This window comes from Mastigoproctus giganteus, chromosome 12, assembly GCF_048544385.1.
Source record: "Mastigoproctus giganteus isolate SK-2022 chromosome 12, ASM4854438v1, whole genome shotgun sequence".
Classification (NCBI taxonomy): domain Eukaryota; kingdom Metazoa; phylum Arthropoda; class Arachnida; order Uropygi; family Thelyphonidae; genus Mastigoproctus; species Mastigoproctus giganteus.
In genome coordinates, this window is record NC_143586.1 from 178,689,558 (window position 1) to 178,713,889 (window position 24,332).

At 38.6% G+C, this 24,332-nt stretch overlaps 1 protein-coding gene across 2 annotated transcripts in view; it reads right to left on the reverse strand.

Annotated features, from left to right (window-relative positions):
- ptc (protein patched) overlaps positions 1-24,332 on the reverse strand; it is a 396,675-nt gene that overhangs the window by 116,124 nt on the left and 256,219 nt on the right. For both annotated transcript variants that reach the window (XM_090385655.1, XM_090385656.1), the window contains exon 16: positions 18,948-19,260. In XM_090385655.1, coding sequence (XP_090241781.1) covers positions 18,948-19,260 — 313 coding nt within the window. The remainder of the gene's footprint in view (positions 1-18,947; positions 19,261-24,332) is intronic.

Here is a 24,332-nt window from a genome sequence, read left to right on the forward strand (position 1 = left end):
CAATCGTTAAGAGATATCTCTGATATTAGAGCCGCTCAGGCTCTAATATCAGAGCCGTCAAATGTATATGTTCAATCGTTAAGAGATATCTCTGATATTAGAGCCGCTCAGGCTTAATCCCGTTGGCAAACCAAAAATTTGTTTGTGTACTTTGTCTCGAAAGGTGATATAGTTGGCTTCAACCAAGAGTTGAAGTGAAAAATTTCACTAATAGGAAGCTTCATATAATTAATTGGTATCGAGTTATTATTTAACATATCCCAAAGAAAATCTAATGTGTATTCAACGTTTACATTCATATATAACAGGGTAACATCCATTGAGAATAAATTATCATTACCGCCAAGTCTACAGTCCTTCAAGGTTATTAAATAGTGTATCGTACTTCTTAATCCCAAATTGTATTGCCTGTCTAAAGGGTTTTATAATGCTATATACATGTGTGGCCAAGGATGAAAATGCCAAGTTTCTGTAGGAAACAATAAGTCGAATAGGAAAGCCGGTCTTACGTAATTTTACATGACCAAAAAGTGCAGGAATACTGTATATTCTGGTCTTCAATTCCTTTAACTGAGCCATAGTAATGTAGTCGTTTTTTTATACATGGTTAACGTTTTATTGTATTGAACAAATTGGTAAATAGTGCGGGGTCTACTTCAACATAAATGGAGGTATCTGATACAACTGATTCTAACTTATTAATATAATCAGGTTTATTGAGTATTACCACTATATCTCCTTTATCAGCTCTCTGAATAATAATGTCCATTTTCCCGAAGTTCACATAAAGCTGAACTGTCTTGTGTATTCAATTTTGGAAGTTGCATTTATTTCATTTATGTTATTCAACACCTGGTTAACTCGTTGAATAAATAAATCTTTTTGTGGAACATTATGAATGTCCAAATTCAATATCAATTACACACTGCTTTTTAGGTAGTTTTTCCATGTGGGTTGCAAGATAATAGGTACACTAATCTCACAATTACGACTTATAACGCCGGTTCTTGAGGTGGTAAATTGTGATGTAATCCTTTGGATAAAAGTGAAATCTGGTCATGCGATAGCGTATACGAGGAAAGATTAGTAACCTGTAGATATGTCGGTTCGATGAACGTTGGGCGAGGGGGGGGGGGTGTTCACGAACTAGCTGAAGTACTGTGTGCATGTGGTGGGGTGTCGTCAACTCTTATGCATTTGGTTGTAAGCTCGCAACAATGTGTTAGAACTCGTATGAACGTGTCTTGACCCTCCCGATAATGTATTCAATTTGTTAACGTGTCTGTTTTTTTTTTTTTTTTTCCTGAGGCCTGTGCTTCACGTCGAAAATCTATGGAGGTCTTCAAATACAGACCACTTGTTAGGGTGCAGATAATTTTTTAATTTTTTGCAAAGTTTCCTAACCTGGGAAACGTATTTTTGTTTATTAGAATACCGAGATCTTAAGGCAAGCTTAACTATATTACGCGATGTGGCAAGTGCTAGTTGCTTAATACCCGAAATTTTATGATTTAAATTAACCCTGGCAAACTTTGGAACGATGTTGTTTTGAAGGCAATACTTGAGAAAAGAAATATGGTAACCTTGGGCTGAGTATCTTAGTCTTAATCTAATGTAAGTTTGCACCAGGGTATTCAAAAAATCCCTCATAATTGTGTGTATTGATATGTTATACCTGGAGAGAAAGGAAATGAATGAATGAATGAATGAATTAGTCAATAAGAGATTAAAAATGAATCTGATAGTATGAACGAAAGCTATAATGTTCAATACGTTCTACATTGATATCAATATTTTTAAAAGAATAAGAGAAGTTTACCTCAATATGATACATAGAACACTTCCATATGACACTCTCCAGAAATTAAAATGAAAACAATTAAAAAATCGAAAATCTTACATTACAGTAAAAAATAATTAACAACAATTAAAAATCAAATGAACACAATTAAAAATCGTCAGCTTCAGGAAGGAAAATCGTTTTGCAATTTTTCTTTAAATTAATTTTACTTAATTTTTAATTGCACTAAATTGATTGTGTTCATTTGCTTTTTAATTATTGTCAATTATTTCTTACTGTAATGTAAGATTTTTGATTTTTTAATTGTTTTCGTTTTAATTTCTGGAGAGTATCATACGGAAGTGTTCTATGTATCATATTGAAGTAAACTTCTCATTCTTTTACAAATATTGATATCAGCGTAGAACATATTGATCATTATAGCTCTGGTTCATACTAGCAAACTATATGTATATATGTCTGCGTCCTTTGCTGCTGCATTTGTCATATCCAACTTATTTTTATTTTTCCACTTTTTCTCCTGGTTTCAACTCACTGGTATTATATTTTATATACTGTATATATATTAAATGCAATATAAATCAAAGCTTCAGTTGATGGATAAAAATAAATAAGCAAGGTATGAGAGATGCAAATTTTATGAGACATCTATTCTTACACAAACTGTCTATGCAGGCAGTCGCAAGATAAGCAAGTAGTTTCCTGCAAATTACTTATACAAAACCTCACAAATAACATAAAAATCCGCAAGTTGATACCTTAAATAAAATCAAGGAGGAATTTGACAAATATTTAGATTGGTTTTTTTTTAGTTTTTTTTTTGGCTGATACTATATAAGCATGCTTGCTTATGTAGCATCATATGCACGCTTGCTTTCTTGCTACATAAGCACGCTTGCTTATGTAGCATTATACACATGCACATCTTGCTTTCTTGCATCACATGCCTCCATTACTACTACGATGCTTCAATTTATGCTATTTCTCATTAAAGCCTTTCAAAATAATAATGAAAAAAAATAATAATAAATAAATAAAAAAATAATATAAAAAAAATTTGAAAGTGCAAGCATAAATGCAGCACGGGAAGTGGATACCTAGACAGTGCTAGCGTCGACGTCAGTTGCTTTCTCTTCATCTGACAGCGTGCATGTGTTGTAAGCTGTTCCTAACATTAATAATTTCCTGTGTTCATTAGTGCCTTATTATTTTAAATAAATTGTGCGATCATGTCTTCTAAGGGTAGTGGTGAATCTGTGCCTGCACATGTTGAAAAAAAAAAAAAAAGCCGAAAATCTAATGATAGAAGAGAAAATGGACATTTGTCATATGGAATCTAGTGAGCAGTGCTCGGAGGTGTGCAAGACCTTAAATTTAGCGCCTTCTACTGTTATGATAATTATGAATCATGCTGAGAAGATCAAGCAATCACATACAGGAATTGTTAATGTAAGCATTTCTAGAAAATGCTTATTCAAAGAGTGAGACAATGGAGAAGTTTAGGGCTGTGGATAAACAATATGAACCAATTAACATTCCTGTAATACAGGCAGTGGTTATGGACAACGCTAGGAACTTGTTCAATGAAATTAATGAGGAATTGGGAGGGACTGAATCATATTCAGCTAGCAGGGGCTGGTTTTTCCAGTTCAAAAACCAGACCAGAATTCACAACGTAAAAATTACTGGTGAGGCAGCTAGCCTTGACACTGCAGGTGCCGAGGAATATTTTCCCATATTCCAAAAGTTAATGGATGAAGACTGCTACATCCAAGACTTGGGTCTTTAATGTTGATGAAATTGTAGCAGCTAAATGTAAAAAAGGCATCTTGGGTGGATGGCATCTATCCATTATAATAAAGCAGGCAGCAAATGAGGTCAGTATACCGTTAGCCATAATTCTGAGAGCATCCTTGAATTCAGTGGAGGCACATTGGGTGGATGGGATCTATCCAATTATATTAAGGGAGGCAACAAATCTTTAGGCATAATTTTAAGTGTTGTTGGACCAGAGGAGGTTCCATGGACTGGAGATGTGCAGATGTATCACCAATTCACAAAGAGGACAATAAAAGACATAAGTAATTACAGATCTGATAGCTTAACTTCTGTTCCAGGAGAAAATAACAGAGTCACCGGTGAAAGAAGTAATACGGAACCACTGAGAGAGAGAGAGAATGCAGTTATACTGCAGTCACAGCATGGACTTATTAAAGGGCAATCTTGTCTTGACTGGATACTAAAATACCGACAAAGGAGATGGAAGCAAAATATAATTTTTATGTCATATACTTCTGGCATCATATAATTGGGGCTATTCTGAGCTTGGTTTTGTTTAGCATTCCAGGAATTCAAAATGGGATGGTTGGTTGATTTTGATTTTATTGTTGCAAAAACGACTACAGTTATACTGCGCAAATATATATAAGGCAGTATAAGTTTAAAAGTAAATTATTCAATTTAGATGTGTGTGTATATATTAATAGCTTGTAAAAACTTAACTGCTGACACGTGGTCATTGTCTGATAAAATCTGACTGAGTATATAAGGCTCAGTCGGATGAGTAAAAGCAGTAAAATATACATGGTGTCTCAAAAATATTGGTACAAATGTTTATGGGAGGTAGGTAACATCTAAAGGAATGTGAATCGCTTAGGAACCCATAACCGGAAATGTCACCATAAGTCAGTAGACAGACACTGTTCATCAGTTCGCAAGAGGGAAAATTTCTGGTTTACTCATTCAAGCAGTAGTCGCCGCACGAAGAGCATGCATCGACATATGAACTGTGAGCTAGCAGACATGCACCTAGTGTATGGATTAACAGAGGGCGATGGACGAGCTGCTCAATGAATTTATGGAGAATGCTTCCCAGACAGACATGTACCGGACCACCGTTTGTTTGTGCATGTGCATCAAAATTTGTGCGATTATGGGTCATTTAGAGGTAACAGGAGTAGTGCAGGCAGACGACATTCGATGCAAACTCCTGCATGGAAGAAAGTGTGTTGAATGCCGTCCAGAATAATCCTACTACCAGCACACATGCCGTTGCCTCAGGAGTGTCTCATTGCAGTGTACAGCATGTCTGGAACGACGATTCCTTGTACCCCTTTCATCTCCAAAGGGTTCAGTTACTGCTCCCCCAAGATCATCCTGCACGTGTGGCTTTTGCACAGTAGTTTCCCAAAGAAGTGTTCAAGACATGAATTTTACAGCCTATGTTTTGTTCATGGATGAGGCTTATTCAATCAGCACAATGCTCATGTGTGGGCTAATGACAACCCACACGGTGTGCACCCCCATGCGGCACAACATCGCTTTGCAATAAATGTGTGGGCCGGTATGGTCGGTGACTGCTTAGTCGGCCCATACCTGTTACCATCCCACATGAACTCCATTAAATATCGGATCTTTCTTGAACAAGTTCTACCAGGGGTTACTTGACGATGTTCCAGCAAATGTGAGATGCAACATTTGGTTTCAACATGACGGGGTCCTTGCCCATTATGGAAGGGTTTGTTCATGACCATTTGAACAGGCGTTTTGGGCGTCGATGGATTGGCCGTGGTGGACCCGTTGCCTGGCCCCCCACGCTCACCAGATTTATCGAGCCTTGATTTCTTTCTGTGGGGGCCCTCAAATGTATGGTGTATGAATCGCGTATGGAGACTGAAATGGATCTTGTGGCGAGACTCGTCTGCGCTGCTGCTACTGTCAAAGAAACTTCAGGTGTGGTCGACCATGTTCGCCAATCCATGCTGCGTTGGTGTCACACATGCATTGCGTCTCATGGTGGAACCTTTGAGCATCTGTTGTAACATCATGAACTGCATCCATCTTGTACTCCATTGTTAATATTATGTCAAATAAATGTTTGCCACTAATTACTGTCTTGTGTCATTTCTGCTTCTTGTGCCTCTGCTACTACTTTCCCCGTGACGTTTCCGGTTATGGGTTCCTGTGTGATTCACATTCCTTTGGATGTTACCTACCTCCCCTAAACGTTTGAACCAATATTTTTGAGACACTCTGTATATTGCAAATATGGATAAAATTAATGCAATCTATTAAATTTTTTTTTTTATTAAAATATGCTTTATTGATAAAATGGTGTCGCAAGACTCGCACATAGGAGGGTTATCTGCCCTATGCAGAAATGAATGTGTTAAATGACTGTCTTATGTGGAATCGAGCAAGAACAACTTCCTTGCTACGATTCCTGCGCAGACTGGACTGCCATATTTCTATTACAGGCTTTATCTGGTATAATTTATTACTTCTTTCTCTATGCCATAGTTCTTGACATTGGGAATATATCTCGTTGTTTATTATTTGCCTGTAGTCTGTATAGGGGAGTGACAGGCAAAGATTATTAGTGGGAGCTGCTGATTTGGCTGCAGTGTCAGCCAAATCATTTCCCCTTATCCCAATGTGGCTAGGAATCCAGCAGAAGTGGATATCAAATTTGTGTTCATGAAGAGAATGTATCTTCTGCTGAACCCAACAGAACTGGATTGGAGTTGTGTCTCAAAGATAATAAAGCCTGTAATACACTCAAATAATCAGAATATATTATTGACCTTTGGCATTGAGAAGTTCGAATGTGATCCAAGGCTAACTCTATAGCATGCAGCTCTGCAGCGTATATGCTGGATTCAGGAAGAATCTGCTGAGATACCATAGTGTCCGGAAAGAGAACAGCAGATCCTACACACGATTCCGACTTCAAGCTGTCTGTGTAAACTGGCAGGAAGTCTGAGTGCTCAGCTCGGTGTGCTGAATAGAGCTGCAGGTAGACAGATGGAGTCTCAGACTTTACCCATTTCTTAAGGGAAAAGTCGCATGATGGGGGATGAGCATATGGAAGAGTTTGCTTTGGTGTTTGTGCAACTTTGTCTACCATGATGTTAAACTCTCTGAGTAGCTCTTGGACATGAATAACAAAAGGTCGGTTGGCACTCTGATGGGTATTGTACAAATTTTCCCAACGTGGCTCAAAAACAGATGCTCATGTAGGATGGTCTGGTAGGGATTTCAGTTTTAAAGCATAGTTTAAAGACAACTGCTTACATCGAAGTGATAATGGTGGTTTCTTTGCTTCGACGTATAATCTCTACACAGGAGATTTTTGAAATTTTCGAAAGTAGCGATATTGGTAGCCTGAGGGTGGACAGGGTCCAGCCATGAAGGACACTGTCTCTGGCTGAGGAGTATACCTGGGACCCGAAATCTAGTTCAGATCGTACAAGCACACGGTAAATACGTAGTAAGGTGCACCTGTCTGCTCCCCAGTGCGAAGAGGATAGAGAGCAAAGAATATTTAGTCCTCTCGTGCACTTCATATGGAGTTGAAGAAGATGTTCTAGAAAGGTCAACTTTTTATCAAACAAGAGTCCCAAGAATTTTGTGTCTGACACTACTGGAATAGGATTTTGTCTGAGTCTTAATTCAGGTTCAGGATGAAGATTAAGCTTACGACAAAAGTGTACGCAAATGGTCTTTTGGGCGAGAACCTGAATCCATTAGCAAGTGCCCAGGAATTAAGGCAATTAATGGCTTGTTGCAGTTATCTTTCAATAACCCTCATGTTGCATGACTGACAAAATATGCTAAAGTCATCAACATAGAGGCACTGTTTACAGTTGGAGGAAGCTGTTCTATGATGGAATTTACTTTGATGGCAAAAAAGAACGACACAGTAAAGATCCCACACGAACTCGGAAAGACTGGTTGGCAAGAAAATTTTTAATAAAAATGGGGAGATGCCCTCTAAGACCAAGGCTATGCAAATCTTTTAAGATCCCGAATCTCCGAGTTGTGTCATACGCTTTCTCTAAGTCCAAGAATGCTGACACCAAATGTTCTCATTTTAGGAAAGGATCCTGGATGGATGTTTCCAGTCTAATTAAATGATCAAGAGTCTGTTTTTTCAGAAGCCACACTGGATGCTGGAGAGATTATTCAATTCTAAATACCACATTAACCGAAAATTAACCATTCTCTCTAGGATTTTGCACAAACAGCTAGTCAGAGCTATAGGATGGTAATTAGTAGGGAATTTAGGATCCTTTCCTGGATTTGCAAAGGCAAGCACAATTGCCATGCGCCAGGAATCTGGAAATTGCTCTTTTATATAAATTCTGTTATACAGAACAAGCAGGCGATCCATTGATGTTGGTGAGAGGTGTTTAAGCATTTCATAGTGAATGCCATGTGGTCCAACAGCACTTGACTTGGAAAGATAGCTGTTTTTAGTTCCTGCAGGGTGAAAGGCATGTTGTAGGAACAAAGGCTTTTCGGTGTGAAATTTGGTGCCTGTTTTTCTCTTTTCTGTTTCAGGACAAGGAACTCTGGGGAGTAGGAAGATAATTCAGGTATGTTTGAGAATGTTTCCCCAATAGCATTGGCTATTGCAGATGGCTCTGCAATAGTACATCCATTATATTGGAGGATCGGTGAAGGGTGAGTTGTATATTTTTCCTTCATTTTTTGAATTTTATTCCAGACTACCTTAGTACTGGTAGACTGGGTAATAGATGATGCAAAACAGATCCACGATTCCTTTTGACTCTGACGGCAAATGTAGCGTGCTTTGGCTCGTGCACGTTTGAAGTCTATTAGATTGACAGCGGTAGGATATCGGCAGAATATCCCCTAAGCTTTGTTTTGAGCCTTTTTTTTTTGCTGCTGTGCATTGTGAATTCCACCATGGTTTGGGAAAAGGTGGAAACCGGGCAGATGTTTTCGGAATGGTATTGGCAGCTGCATGGATGATATTTTCTGTGATGTACGTGACTGCATCATTGATAGGCTCCTGACTGACTGCATTAAGGTCAAAATTTGCCTGATGTTGGAAGGCATTCTAGTGAGCCTGACCAGTCTTCCACCGTGGTAACATGAAAGGAAGACAGTCTCCTGCTGTGTAAGCAGGTTATCACAGGGAAGTGGTCACTTCCATATTCTCCTCCATTTCCCAAGTCAGTGAAGGGTTTGTTTGTTTGTTTGTATTTTATTGGCGCATCAGCAACTGAGGCTATAATGCGCCAAGAACAGGTAAAATAAAAATTTTACTCTTTTTTTTTTTAGTCAGTGAAGGGAGTAGAGGGGGGGGGGGAGTAGATAGAAAGATCAATGGCAGAAAACGTACGGGTAGGCATGTGGAAGAATGTGTTGGTTCCCACATTTAGAAGGGAGAGATCATTGTGAGAGATCATTGTCATTTAGCATATGCTCTATGACTCATTCCCTTCCATTATTGCTAGCACTACCCCACAGGGTAGTATGTCCATTAAAATCCCCTAGAAGTAAGAAAGAGGGAGGCAACTGCATTACAAGATCATCAAGGTCAGTCCTAGGCGGCAAAGAAATTGAACAGACAGTTAATAGAAATTCCACTGTAAGGCAAATTGCAACAGCCTCTATGCTGGTTGTAAGTAGCAAAGCCTGAACTGAGGTTTGGTTGCCGACAAGGATAGCTACTGCCCCATGAGCAGGACTATCTGCAATTTGGTCTTTATGAAAAATTGTGATGTTATGCATGGTGGGGGTCATCATTTGCCTTTAGATAAGTCTCCTGCAAGCAAAAGCAAACTGGCTCGTGCTTTTGCAGGAGGGCCTTGATGTCATCAGTATTTTGCCAGAATCCACGACAATTCCATTATAGGAATTTAGCCATTTATGCTTGGTGGGTCCATCAGACTGCTTCCAAGGTGCTGAGGGCTTACTTTTGTCAGTCTTGGATTTATCTTTTTTTGGGGAAGTGTGGATGCCGTCCCGTGTCCATTTCTTCCACCGCAAAGAGTTCCAAGACTGATTCGTTGAGTACCTCCTTATCCTCTACATCCATTGTTTCTGGTATTACGGGTGGTTCTTCTGATCTTTTTGGCTTTTCTTTACCACTTGGTTTTGGTAGTAGTGGTGGAGCACTAGGAGGTACGGATATAGGATACGGATATGCTCTCCTTGGCAATTGACACAGATCAGTTTTGAGGCTAAATATTCCTTGCTCTCGTGGTCTTTAGCACAACATTGAGCACAGGCAGGGTTACCACGACAAGCTGTTTGTGAATGGCCGTATTTTTGGTATCTAAAACACCTCAGTGGGTTTGGAATATAAATCCTCACTGGGCAGTTTAGATAACCTGCCTCGATGGAACTTGGAGGCCGTGGGGTGTTGAATGTGAGGATAAGAACTCAGGTAGGGACGAGATTCCCATCCTTTCGTATCGATATTCTCTTGACAGCTGTCACTCCTTGGTCTTTCAATTCAGAGCAGATCTCTTCTGAGACAAGGTCCCATTCTGATATAACACCTCGTGAAGAATTCAGTTTTGTGGGGGGTTACAGTGATAGGTATTCCCCTATGGATGTAGAGTTCAGGATTTTTGCCGCTTCAACCAAAAGGTTGCCAGAATGTGGTCGTTTAACAGATTTTGGTGATCCTGCCAGCCCTTCTAATCCTTTCTGGATAAAGAAGGGTGACATCTTTCCGATTGACTACTCTCCGGTGGAATGGAGAATGAGGAAGAGTGGTGTGTGTCCTCAGTTCTGGCTCTTTTTACGGAGGTGTTTTCCGTGCTATCATTTCGGTTAGGTAGGGGCCTTGTTAGGGCCTCAGAAGAAAGAGGATTTAAATTACTCATAGGAGTAAAATAAAAAATTTCAGATGCCCTAAATACCTCGCCCACCACGGAGCCCTACAAGGGAATGCCCACTCGTTAACTAGCAAGTACTGCATACATGAATGGGACACCAAGTTTGCTCAGGAGCATCATACCCACGTTTTCAATAAGCCTTGATTCCGTCCCAGGACCAAAGGGAGGGAGACTTATTGGAATGCAGTTGACGCTAGCAGTAAGAACCACCAGCTGATTGATCCCAGTCAGGCCGATCCGGGATCTGCCATCTTGTCGAAGCTGGGGCCAAAGTGGTGTATTAAGGCTGGGCCCCTCAACCACCAGGATCCCCCTTTCAAATTTCCATGGGTCGCGGCGTACGGCTGCACATGCCGGATTCCAAAGATGTAACCCTGGAACCAAGGTATGGGCACTAGATCCCAGTGATGCTAATCTGGAAGACCAGCAGCATCACTGGGAGGTCCCCTCACCACGTATAGGTGCCCACGTCAAGGGGCAAAATGGGATGGTCTGCAAGATTTATATTCTTCTTTACCACGGTTGGATTACAGTTTTAAATCTTCTGATGTCAATTTTTGCTCACATCATGTGAGTTAAATTATTCTTGTAGGGATGAAATCCTTTATTCCACACTCCAACTTAATTTCATCCTTTATCTAAACTTTGGTTTTCCAATAAATGTGCCAACGCTGTTCAAGGTAAGAACTTTGCATATCACAATGGGCTTGCATCCAAATCCCCAGATTTGTTTTCTTCCTACTACAAAGCTCGTAACAATTAAAAAGCAGTTATTAATCAGTCTAAATCGAACAAGAGTAGAACAAGAGTATATTTTGAACAAGAGTAGAAAAGTTGCTTCTTGTCCAGACTGTAGAAGAGCATTCTGGTCTTGCCAAAGCTCTTGGCCACAACTTCTGCTCATCTTTACCCTGAACTCAGTTAAAACCTAATGGTTCTATTGCCACCTCATCTAAAGAAAGATGCCAACATTTGGCATTTTTCTTTGCCAAAGACTTCTTGTAATCTGCCTTGGCTTGCCTAACTCCTTTGTGACTTGATTGCAGACCAGCTTGCATCTACCACAGGCTTCTATTACCTGATAATTTAGAGGCGTGCCATGCATTTTTCTTCTCTGCAACAAGTCATTAGTTTATCTGACATTATTGTCTAAGCTTTGAATGATCATTATTTCCCTGAATGCTTCCCATTTAGAATTGATTGTTGGTAACATTAGTTGGTCCCACTGCACAGAATTCATTAAAGACCACTGTAATCTCCTTAATGAAAGCAAAAAACCCTTCATGTTATCCTTGATGGTAATTAAATGGTAATGGCCTTGAAGTAAATCTCACATCAATACACTGACCACTTCTTTTATCTACAGATTCTTAATGCGCAAAGAATCACTGCTAATAACCAGATCAAGAGTAGTATCACACTCTTATTGCCTCTCTAAAATGCTGCTGCAAAAAACAGTCACCCAATAGTCCACAAAAAGTCTTGCTAGAGTGTGAGTGCCCAACCCACAAGTTCCGGTCAATATCTTGAAAGCTAAAATCCCCCATTACAAAATATTTTGATTTCCTGGTCCAATCTATTTCTCTGTACAGTTGTTTGTTGTACCCCATCAGTCATTCGGCCTATAATACACTAGTCTTATTTTTACCTTAGGGACAGAACCAGACTGACACCTGATGACATTTCCACCGCCCTCAGACTGTGCTTAACAGGGGGTGCAATCATGTTTAGCAACTCAATTTACCAGCAGGTGCATGGCACAGCCATGGGTTCCCCTGTCAGTTCGATCACGGCAAACATCGTGATGGAGGAGTTAGAAGGACGTGCGTTTACACACGCACCAGATCACATCGCCTTTCGGCGCTATGTAGACGATGTGTTCGTAGTTATCCCTAGAGACTCAGGTCAGTGAATCCTAACCCACCTCAACTCACTATCACCCTTCATAAAATTCACGATTGAGCTGGAGTCGAACAACACCATACCATACCTAGATACCCCCGTCCGGTGCGAAGACACATGCTTGAAGACGACAGTTTATCGTAAACCTATGTGTGCTGGCCAATTTACCAACTTCCGGTCAGCACACGCACGGGGTCACCTCCTCACCACTGCCCGAACCTTGCTAACTCGCGTCTCGACACACTCTAGCTCTGCAGGTGAAAGACGCACAGAGATCACCAGGGTCAAAGTGGACCTTGCGAGGTGTGGCTATCCCATCGACATCCTTGACAGGTGTGACCTACAGGCACGCGACAATGTAGCAACCAACAGTAACGTCAACAGTGGTGAGTCATCCACGAGGGCATTTATCCCATACTACCCCAACCTGTCACAACAGATCGGTAGAATCCTAAAATCACATGGGATAAAGTGCATCCAACTCCCAGGCAAGAAACTGCGTTCTCTCATTTCCAACGTGAAAACACCTGTTCCCACTCTTCTGCAGAGCGGTTTGGTCTATCACATCTCTTGCCGTGACTGCACTAGCTGCTACTTTGATTGCAGACCAGCTCGAGAAACGTCTCTCAGAACATAAAAGGGCGATCCATTTGGCAGATGTGGAACACTCAGCTATTGCCGAGCATGTCTGGACAACCCACCACGACATTGACCCACACAGCGATGTCATGGTTGTGGAGGTCCCACCATTACCTACGGCGCACCTGGTTGGAATCGTTAAACATAAAATGCTCGGATACCTCTTTGAACAGGAACAGTGGTTGTCAAGTTAACCCTATCACAGAAGCAATAATTCTGTCCATAGACAAACGCTGGCTGCGTCACCACCATACGTCACAGCCACAAACTTCAACCTCAAACAATTAGCCACGCGCCTCATGCCAACTTGGCAGTACACATCTCCATTCTAACTGTCATTTAATATGTTTAACTGAAGAAGGCTATCTACTCAGCCGAAAGCTCTTTTGTATACTAACCGTTCTCTATATGTATATTCTAGTATTAACCGTTCTAAGGAATTATAATTTTTTCATTTCAATAATACTCTTATTTTTGTTTTCCCAGTGCTTATGTCATACCAAACTGACTCAACATTGCACTGGCCGCCCATGTCAACTGGATGCATTGCCTTAGATTTTGGTGCTTTTTAACTAATAGTATAATTCTCCCTTTCCTCCTTGTTCTTTCTCTATACGTTGTACTCTCCATATTCAGATTTTGGTGACTCCACATCTCTGCTATCCCCCACAAAGACCATTTGATGACTTGACTAGTTTCAAATTCATCAAATTTATATATTATGCTCCTAGCATTGGTGTACACATTGGTATGCAAGTGTTGCCTTAACACAGCCCATGTATTTCCTTGTTCCTTGATGACTCACAGCAGGCCTTGAAATCCATGGGCTGCTGTATGTTCCAATAGAAGTGCAAGGATCACTTCTGCCTGCAGCTATTGTTAATCTATTATTCTGTGCATCCCCCCCAATGCTAGCAGTTTTCAGACCCCCTCTAACATGCCTCAATAGCATCAGCAAATGTTCCTGCACCTTTCTATTTAAGTGCATCCCATTGCTGCAGAAGCAGTCTCTCCTGTTAACAAGTATGGACCACACCGAGAAAAATTCTACCCTGTAAGCGTTGTACAATCTCTTCAGGGCTGAACTGATTGACAAGGCTCTTGCATTCCCTCCTATTATATCTGGGCAAAATTTCAGACACTTTCAAATTTAATTCCAACACACAACTTTTTCTTTATGTTATATAATACAGTCCATTCCAGTTATTTGGGACACATCGGGACTAGTGCATTTCGGACCGATTAAGCAGCTGCCCCGCTTATCCGAAGTTTCACGTAAATAGTTAAAAATACAATGTAACCCTTTACAATTGGTTCACTGTATAATCAAATCACATTACGACGAACTCAACATAGTAAAGTAGCGCTCACTATACAATGTGCAGTAAGCGCCGGTCATTGTGATCACATTTGTGAATTGAATTTCAATTCTATTAAACAGCGATTCTAATTAGCGAAAATAGGAGGAATATTATCCACAGGCTATAAAAGCAAAGATATATTAAGCACAAATTTACCCTTTAATACGTTACCAATTAAAAAATTAAATGATACGTGAAAATCGGAAGAATATACATGATAATCGGAATAATTAGCATTAGCATAGGCATTTGATGCAAGAAAGCAAGCTTATGCAGCATCAGCCAAAAAAAAAAAAAAAAAAAAAAATCCACTTCCACTTCACCCCTCTGTTCGTTCCAAATACCTGTCCAGCTGAGCCTTAAACTTATTTAGGCTATCAACCTCCACCACAAGGGATGGAAGTCTGTTCCACCAACCAACCACCCGCTGGCTAAAGGCAAATTTCCTCACGTCTATCCTACATCTGTCTTTCCTCAATTTGAATTTATGCCCTCTCAGGTGATTTTTCTGAGCTAGAGGAAGAATCCCATCAGCATTGAGCATGCTTAAACCATTCAAGGCTTTATACACCTCTATCAGATCACCTCGCTGGTGCCTAGTCTCCAGACACTGTAATTTGCAAAACTTAAGCCTTTCTTCGTAAGAGCACACCTTTGTTCCATTCACTAATCTTGTTGCCCTTCTCTGTACTCGTTCCAGCAGCTCTACATCCTTCTTGAAATGAGGCCTCCAGACCTGTATACAGTACTCTAGGTGTGGCCTGACCATTGCCTTATACAAGAATAATCACCTCCTTATCCCTGCTAGAAAAATTCCTGTATATCATTGACAATACTCCATGAGCTACTCTTGCAGCCAGTCTGCACTGCTCAGAGAACTTCATATCTGCCTGCACAACCACCCCCAAGTCCCTTTCATTCTCTACCACTGTCAGTGTAGTACCACAGAGTTGATACGTTGCTCTGGGGTTGCTGTTTCCCATGTGTAGTACTTTACATTTGTCAATGTTAAACTTCATTTGCCACCTCTCAGCCCATCTGCTCAACCTTTCCAGATCCTGTTGCAGCAGCATAGTGTCAGTAGTGTCCTTGACAACCCTGCCAACCTTTGTATCATCTGCAAACTTGGACATTGAGCTTGATATACCATCATCAATATCATTTATAAATACAGAAAACAATAATGGACCCAACACTGAGCCCTGAGGGACTCCACTAATAACATTAGTCCACGGTGAGCAGTGTATATTGATTACCACTCTGTCTTCTCCCCCTCAACCACCTCTTTATCCATAGCAGCAATTTGCCTCCAATGTCACACTGCTCCAATTTGTGTAGCAGTCTTCCATGTGCAACAGTATCAAAAGCCTTTCTAAGATCCAAGTATATAATATCAAAGTTATTCCCTGCATCCAGTTCTTTTGTGACTGCATCATAATATCCAATCAAGTTGGTCAGGCAAGACTTCCTCTTAACAAAACCATGCTGTGTCTGAGCTATAACTGAAGTCTTGTCTAAATGATCCTGCAGTGCTTCTTTAACCAGTGCCTCCATTAATTTTCCTGGAACAGAAGTTAAGCTCACAGGTCTATAATTACTTGTGTCAGCCTTCGATCCTCCTTTGTGAATTGGGGTTACATTTGCACATCTCCAGTCTATGGGTACCTCCCCTGAGTCCAAGGAAGCTCTCATAATTATGGCTAAAGGTTTGCTTACTTCCTTTGCTGCCTCCTTTAATATAACTGGATAGATCCCATCCACCCCAGGTGCCTTTCTTGTGTTTATCTTCAACAGTTTCTCCTCCACTTTACTCCCAGTTATTTCAAGATTCTGTAGCTTACTGCTAGAGTTGAATACACCTCTGGCATTCCCCTTGCTGAATAACTCCTCATGTGTGAATGTCGATGCAAAATATTCATTTAGTTTGTTAGCTACCTGAGCAGGATCATCAACAGTTGACCCATCAATATCAAGTGGACCAATCTGATTCATCCCCTTCCTTCTAGAGTTTACATAAGTAAAGAACTCTTTGCTGTTTTTCTTTGCATCCCTTGCCACGGATTTCTCGTAATCTGCCTTTGCCTGCCTAACCTCCTTTGTAACTTGGTTGCATATCAACTTGTATCTATCATAGGCTTCTGTGTCATGTGTTAATTTGTAAGTATCCCATGCATTTTTCTTCTCTGCCATATGCCTCATTAGTTCATCTGACATTCATTTTGGCCTATACGTACTGTAATATGTACACACTGACTAGTTAACATTTCTGTTCACTGACATTTGTGGGTGAGGGTTAAAATTTAAAGCAGTAAAAAGATAAGCAATTAATAACAAAGAACACGGCACACACAAATTGCAAGTAACATAATACGTGCAAGTGAGAACGTAGTAACAAGTTACAGAGCTTTAAAAATAGGAATGATAAGATCTGAAAATAAATTTTTTTATATGATTGAAGATTTCATGGAAGTGTAAACACATTTCACTATAATAACCCACAGAATTTCAGCCGTCGGTATTATCACAAATTCAGTAAGATCAAGTTTACTGTCCGTTTATGACAAATTTCACTAACAGAAAAGCTCAATAAACAGGTGACTGCTAATTTTTTTATGGTTGTGACCTCCGAAATTTTGACCGAACCATGTGGTACCGTCGGAGACAATCAAAGTAATCTCCAGTGCTGCGGTCTCCTGCCCCGATTAAACGGCATGCTGTCCCAATTAAGCAAAGTAAACCCTGGCTATTTCCTTGATTGGTTTCTGTTTTTTAAGATTTGTCCCAAATAAATGGCTGCCGCGATTAACCGGTGGCCCAAATAACTGGAATCCACTATATTGATCACTTAAATAAAATAAGAAAACAAGTTTAACAGCCTTCTGTAATTTGCTCTTAATGGTATTTGCATTAATTCCTTATCCTTTTCCAGACAGAAACACCCCTATGTTAATATCTGGAAGCAGAATATTAATGCAAATTAAGAGATATAAATTATAAAGGCATCAGTTTTAGTATCCATAGTACTTTATATATATTTGAGGCCATGCTGATGAAATGAATAACAATTGAAATAACAAATGAATAGCAATGAATAACAATTGAAACTTAATATAAAAAAAATTAAGCCATTGAAAAACTTCAAATAAAAGTAGGCTCAATAAAACTTCCTTAAAACTAAAAGTGAAGTTAAAATTAAGGTGTGAAATGAAAACGGAAGTGAAAGATTAACCAAATAATATGGAAAAATATTTAAAATAATCAAATGAATTAGTGAATTTATGAAAATCAGAATATATAACTTTTTAATGAGAATAAATTTCAAACACAGGGGCTCCCTACCCACTCACCATTTTTGAAAGATTATTATTATTATTAATAATATTAGCCCTATGGTGCAAGGAAGCCTGAGGCTTATGCTGCACCAGCCAAAAAAAAATTTGAGTTACCCTCAGAAAGATAGATAGATGGGAATCACCAAGAAAGAGAAGAATGATGATATCCAGCTCAAGACCCTTGGGTGTGCCAAGCCCATACTCACCAGATATAAACCCATGGGATAATGACGGATGACAGAAAAGCCATAGCAGTTAATCTTTATGTATATAATGTAAATAAAATGTTGTTCACCATCATCTGCCTTTATTTAATAGAATGATCCATTTTTGCAATTTATCTTTTCAATACTTTCAGATATGAGAGTACTGAAAAATGAGGGGGGGGGAAGTTATGTAAAAAATTTATTATGAAATTTTTTTTTTTAAGTTGAGTTTAATTTCATCAGCAATTGCCATACTTCTTCTCAGGTATTATATAAAGTAAGTAAAACCACCATCTAATTTTTATGGAGAATTAGGAATCCACTTAATGAATTGGAGTAAGTACAGCATTAATGTAAAAATAACACACTGGGTATAAGCAGGTTCTATTTTGTCTTGCACACATACATACATGCACACCCCAAATATAAGAAAAACCTATCCTTCATGGAATTCTAATTGCATAAACATTTAGAGGGAATGGTTGTGTGAATTTTTTTTTTTTTTGGCTGATGCTACATAAGCTCATACACTTGCTTTCTTGCATCACATGCCTCTATTACTATCACTGCTAATAATTTAAATTATATAGATTCTGAGATAAGAAAGCATTTTAACCTACAGATAAAAATAAAAATAAAAAATAAGGTTTTTAAACTTATAGGAAACTGCAATTCTTACCCACTAGTTCAAGATTCATTAGTAAAAACTAAAAAGAAGACAAAAGAACTTTAAAGGACATGTTTTAAGAGAAAGCATGCTGAGGAAAGTGAGGTGAAGATGTGTGGGAAGAGAGCTGTTGGGAGAAGAATTGGAATGATGAATTGGATGGGAAGAGGAAATTATGCAGGAATTAAAAGGAAAGCACAAGATAGAGAAGCATGGTATCAATGGAGCCTTGAACCTGCCTGAGGACAGAGAACTAAGAAGTTCAAGATTCAAAACTTAGCTATCTTTAAAATGCTTATTTTATATATGGAACATTATTCTATATTATGTATACTTCATTTTTTTTTTTTTTTTTTTTTTTTTACTCATAAAATAATCTTACCAATCAACCAATTCCTGAAAAGAGATAGCCAAAATTCTGGTAAACCACCATCATCATTTTTTATAATTCTGTCAATTCTCATGAAAGCTTCATGATATTCATAAAGCAATCTTTGGTTAACAGGATATTCAAAGTTTCCCTGAGTAATTGCAAACATGTTGAAGAAACCAAAATATTTGGTCTGTGCATTAAGGAACTCATACTCGTTGGTGTTTCTTGGAACTATGTCTGTCAAATCCAGCCCATCATCTACACGTAGCATGCCCCATATACTGATTGTCAATGCTACCAAGAACATTACCACTGTGATCACCTAGAATAAACAGATAGTGATAATTAATAATAACATCTTGTATTTGAAGGTAATGAACTCATATAATTGATAAAATAAGGCATTTTCAAAGTTGATTGGCTGCAAAACTCTGACTGCACATTTAAACCATAATATACATTTGTGCGTGTGGGGGGGGGATTTTTACTAAACTAATAGTGAAGCTATTAGTTTAATTGTTAAGAGATACCTTAATGATTAAAATAAATCCATAAAATTTAAAACATAAAAAAAAAAAAAAAAAACCCAACGTGATGCCTACCTCTAGTACTGCAAATGCATTCCTCCTTGCCATAGGAAATATGACCTCATGCTCAAAGGGTACAACAATACAAAAATAAAGGCAGGAATCCAAAAGTACTACTTTTTCAGATTTGCGTTTGTATTTGTTTGGATTATTGGTGAAACTGCAGCAGCAAATATTATAATTTACCAAAACAACAAACAGATAAAAGATACTGGAATTAGATTTTGTCTGAGCTTTAATTTTGGTTCACGATAAAGGTTCTGTTTGTGGAAAAAAAAAAAGTGTATGCAAATGGTCTTCTGAGATGTACACTTGAAACCATTAGCCACTGCACAGGAGTTGAGACAGTCAATGGATTGCTGCAATTTTCTTTCAATGATCCTCATGATGTATGACTATACAAAACTTGTGAAGCCAACAAAGAGCAATGTTTACAGTTGGAAGCTGTTCAGTGATAGAATTAACTTTGAAAGCAAAAAAGCACAACACTTAGAACACCTTGGAATGATTGGTTCATCAGAAAGGTTGCAATAAAAGCTGCCAGTTTTTAATAAAAACTCCCTTAAGGCAAAAAGGTTATAAATGTCTTTAAAATTCCGAATCCAAAAGCTATGACATGCCTTTTCCATATCAAAGAATGCTGACACTAGGTGATTGCGTTTCACAAAAGCATCTTGAGTAGAGGTTTCCAGATGGATTAAATGGTTGAGTGTTCACCTGTTCCTTTGAAAGCCATTTTTTTTTTTTTTTCATTTATTTATTTATTATAGTAGGCATTCCCTGCCAAAAATTGGCATCTTTGCCATTTCATACAATAACATAGAGACAGATATATTGTATCCAGGAAAGGAGGCCATCTGATTCTAAATATCAGATGAGATTAGTACTGATCATTTTTTCCAGGATCTTTCACATGCAGCTGGTCAAAACAACTGAATGGTAATTTTTGGATCCTTTCCTGGCTTGGGAAAAGTAAGCATGATTGTCTTATGTCAGGAGTCTAGAAACAATAATTGCTCTTCCAGATAAATTCTGCTGTAGAGACAGAGCAGGCAATCCGTAGGTTCTGAGGAAAAAATGTTTAATCATTTTCATAATAGATCTCATCTGGCCTAACAGCACTCACTTTGAAAAAAGAAAGTGCTGCCTTAAGGTCTTGTTCTGTAAAAGGTTGGTTATAGGCATCAAGGTGTTAGAAGACAGCTTCAATGGCTGTTTTTTTGTTTAAGGGGTCAGAAACTCTGGGCAGTGTGATGTTTTAGCATATACTTTAGCAAATGTTTCCTCTAGGGTGTTAGCAATTGCACATCCATTATGTTCTAGGATATACGAAGGATGCAATGTACATTTGTCCTTAATTTTTTCAAACTTTGTCCCAGACAATCTTGGTGCTGGCTCAGGTGATGGAAGAAGATATTAAATGGATACAAGATTTTTTTTGTGGCTCTGACAAAGAAACATGCTTTAGCATATGCATGTTTGAAGGATATTAAGTGGTAGAATATTGTCGATATATTTCCTATGCCTTGTTTGGAGCCTTGGTAATGTTCTCAACAGTACATTTCCCAGAAATGGGTGTATGAGGACTTGACAGGAAATGTTTAGTTCTGTTTTTAGTTTTTGAATTCTCTTCTCTTCCTTCTATTGCTGGCAAGCTTGTAACTATGCAGGGTGCTCTCTGCAGCAATTTGTATAAAGTGAGATCACATCAATTTGCAAGACAATTCAATTCCTTGTACGACAGTTCAGTGTACACGACAATTCGGCGCATGACAGTTCAGTGATGAGAAAATTTGGTGAATGACAATTGCTGGCTATGACAATTCAGTGAGTATGACGATTCGGTAAATTTTTTGGGAGAATTCGGTATATGGCAAAGCAAGATAGAAAATGATAAATTTTAGCATGCCATGCTAATTTAGTGATCACCACACCATTCTTCATATTTCATATTTTTGACAAGCATACTATCCACCTTTGTTTTTTTTTTTTTTTTTTTATAATGCAGTCTACTTTTTTAGGGGATCCTATTAAAAAAGTGCCATGGACAGATTAAAGATTGGGATACAACAGAACCTTGTTCACACTTTACTTTCAAACTTCTGTAAGTTGCATTTTTTGAGAAATACACATTGGGGGAAAGGGAGAATTGTTCCAGAGATCAAAAGTAGAGATCATTAATGAATGTTGGCTTAATGTACATCTTCTGATGTTCGGTTTGCAACCTGCACCCTGCAGTTTTTACGGAAAAAAGTTAATAGTACACGAATGGGTGAAGGGTAGGAAAAAAGTGCCAAGGACAGATTAAATGTAGGAGGGTAAGCTTCCCTGGAGAATGTGCAGGGGTCAGAATTGGAGCCTGAATCCCTGACACGGAAGAGTGCTATGGTGAGGTATTTTTTTACCAGGGTCCAAGTGGTTCTTGGCATTCCTGACTAAGGAATGGTATGCCAAAAGGTACTTAGTTACTATGAAGGATAGTAGTTAAAAGGGTGTTTATTTTTACATCAAACACTAAGGTCATGAGGCACACCCGCATATAATGCCTGTGAATTGGATATATTGTATTATCTGTTTGCCTTGTTTGCTTCATAAAAAACCCAAACTAGGTGAGGAAGGGAACCAAGCATCCGCCCACCCGTAAAAAATTCCTTTGTGGTGGAATTTGAACAACCTCATTTTCCACACGGCATTTGGAATTTGAACAACCTCATTTTCCACAATGCTACCTGAAAGGCTGTTAGTATGGAGACAAGATGTAAAGAAATACTTTAAAAAAAAAAAAAAATTTTTTTGGAGTCTTTTGAAGTTCATGTGTTTAAGTAGCTAAGATTGGTTGGTTGTAGGTTGAGAAAGAAACCTAATACAAACTAGAAAAGGAAAAAAAAAAAAAAAAAAATTAAGAAAAAATTAACTATTTTTTTTTAGACTATCGAAATTCATGCTGTTCTAGCAGGGTAGACAGTCTGAAGGACATAAAATGCAAAGTAACTAACAAACATTCTGCATTTTTTTTGCCATCATTCCTCCTTTCTAAGTCACCAAAATTTTTCTTGTTTTCTAAACCTTTTAACTTCACCGATTTTGTTAATTTCTGATCTGTGTGTCATACACAGAATTTTAGCACATACAAATTGTCATAGCCACTAATTGTCTTTCACCAAAATTATCAGATATGTCAAAATGTCATTCACTGAACTGTTGCATACAGTGAATTGCCATGCAACAAACTGATGTTGGCCTGTATAGAGTGGCTTCAAACAAGATTCCCATCCTTGTGCATTGGGATTCACCTGACAGCTGTCACAACTTGATGATCTATCAATTTAAAGCAGATGGTTTCAGAGATATGAAGATCTCACTCTGATAATGACGCCACATGAAAAGATCAGAGTTTTATCATCATATCTTATGATAAGTATTTCCTCTATTAATGCGGCTTTCAGAATTTGTTGGGCATGTTTGGGACACAAAGACTCAACTTAAAAGATCTCCAGAACAGCCTTTTTAGATTTTTGGAGATCTTTCTGGATGAAGAAGTGACATTTTCTCAATTGTTTGCTCTCCATTAGAACAAAGAATGAAGAAAAGCAATGTTTACTGATAGCAGTGTATGGTCTGGTTGATTAGGTAGAAATTTAAAGTACTCATAAGAGTAAAAACATTACATTTGCTCTAAGTATGCCACTACCCACCAAGGAGCTCTATGGCGGGGGGAGGGGGGGGGAGATGATCACTTGTGAAAACAAGCATGTAGTGCATAAGCAGGTACACACTGCTTTTCCAATAAATCTTAACCGTGTCATTTGTTTTTGTTTGCGTATTTTTCAGTGATCTGTGTGTCATACACAGAATTTTAGCACATACAAATTACATCTAGCAACTATGGCTAAAGTGCAACGTGCTTATGGTAGAGTATACAGTGGCAAGTTTTACCCAAGGATATTTGTGACAGTTTTCTCAGGGAAAGACCATCAGTATATTTTCATGGTACATACTGATCGTCTTCAGGAAGGTGAAGACTTTTGTAATGTTTAAACTGTCACCTAACATTGATGTTACTGATTGATGCTCATCTGAAGATAGAACCATTTGTCATTCTTGTACATAGCCAGGACAGCCACAGGAATGTGCATGATGGTAAGGAGCATTACATCTAGCAGGCTGAGAAAGTTCATTACCTCTTAGCAGAGAGGCACATGAGTAGCATTTGTGTGTCCAATTCTCAGATGTGCAAATACAAATTCCTCTTGCCTATTTGTTCTGAAGCTAGATGATCACGGTTGTAGAAGTTGGTTAATGTGCTTCAGTTAGTTGTCTCTTTGATCTTCCCAACTCAGTTGCTATTGGTATATGCAATTGCACCCAATTATCTGTGCATAGCCTTGGTAAGGTATTTTTTTGTCTACTCTCAAGTGAAAATGTAAGAGTTGGCAAAGGCTGATTATGAGGAACTGCTGCTTAAGTGAGCAAAGAATGGGGACATAGCATAGCATTTTTCACATAATGAAGTTGGCAATAAAGTTCCCGGATTGGTGTAAAGAAGAAAAAAAAAAAAAAAAAAAAAAACAACAACGCAAAATGAAAGAACTCAAAAATAGTTTTAATTTAATTCAAAGTAATCACCACCTGAAAAAATGCACTTAGTACATCATTTTAAAAGTTTCTGAAAAACAGTCAGCTAAGGCATTCAAAGAGATGATGCTCGGTTCGATGCTTATGTTTTTCTTTATGTCCTCAGCATCCTGAAATCTCTCCTACGAAAGCAGCTTTCATCTTGGGATTGAGGAAGAATTCCTCTAGTGCT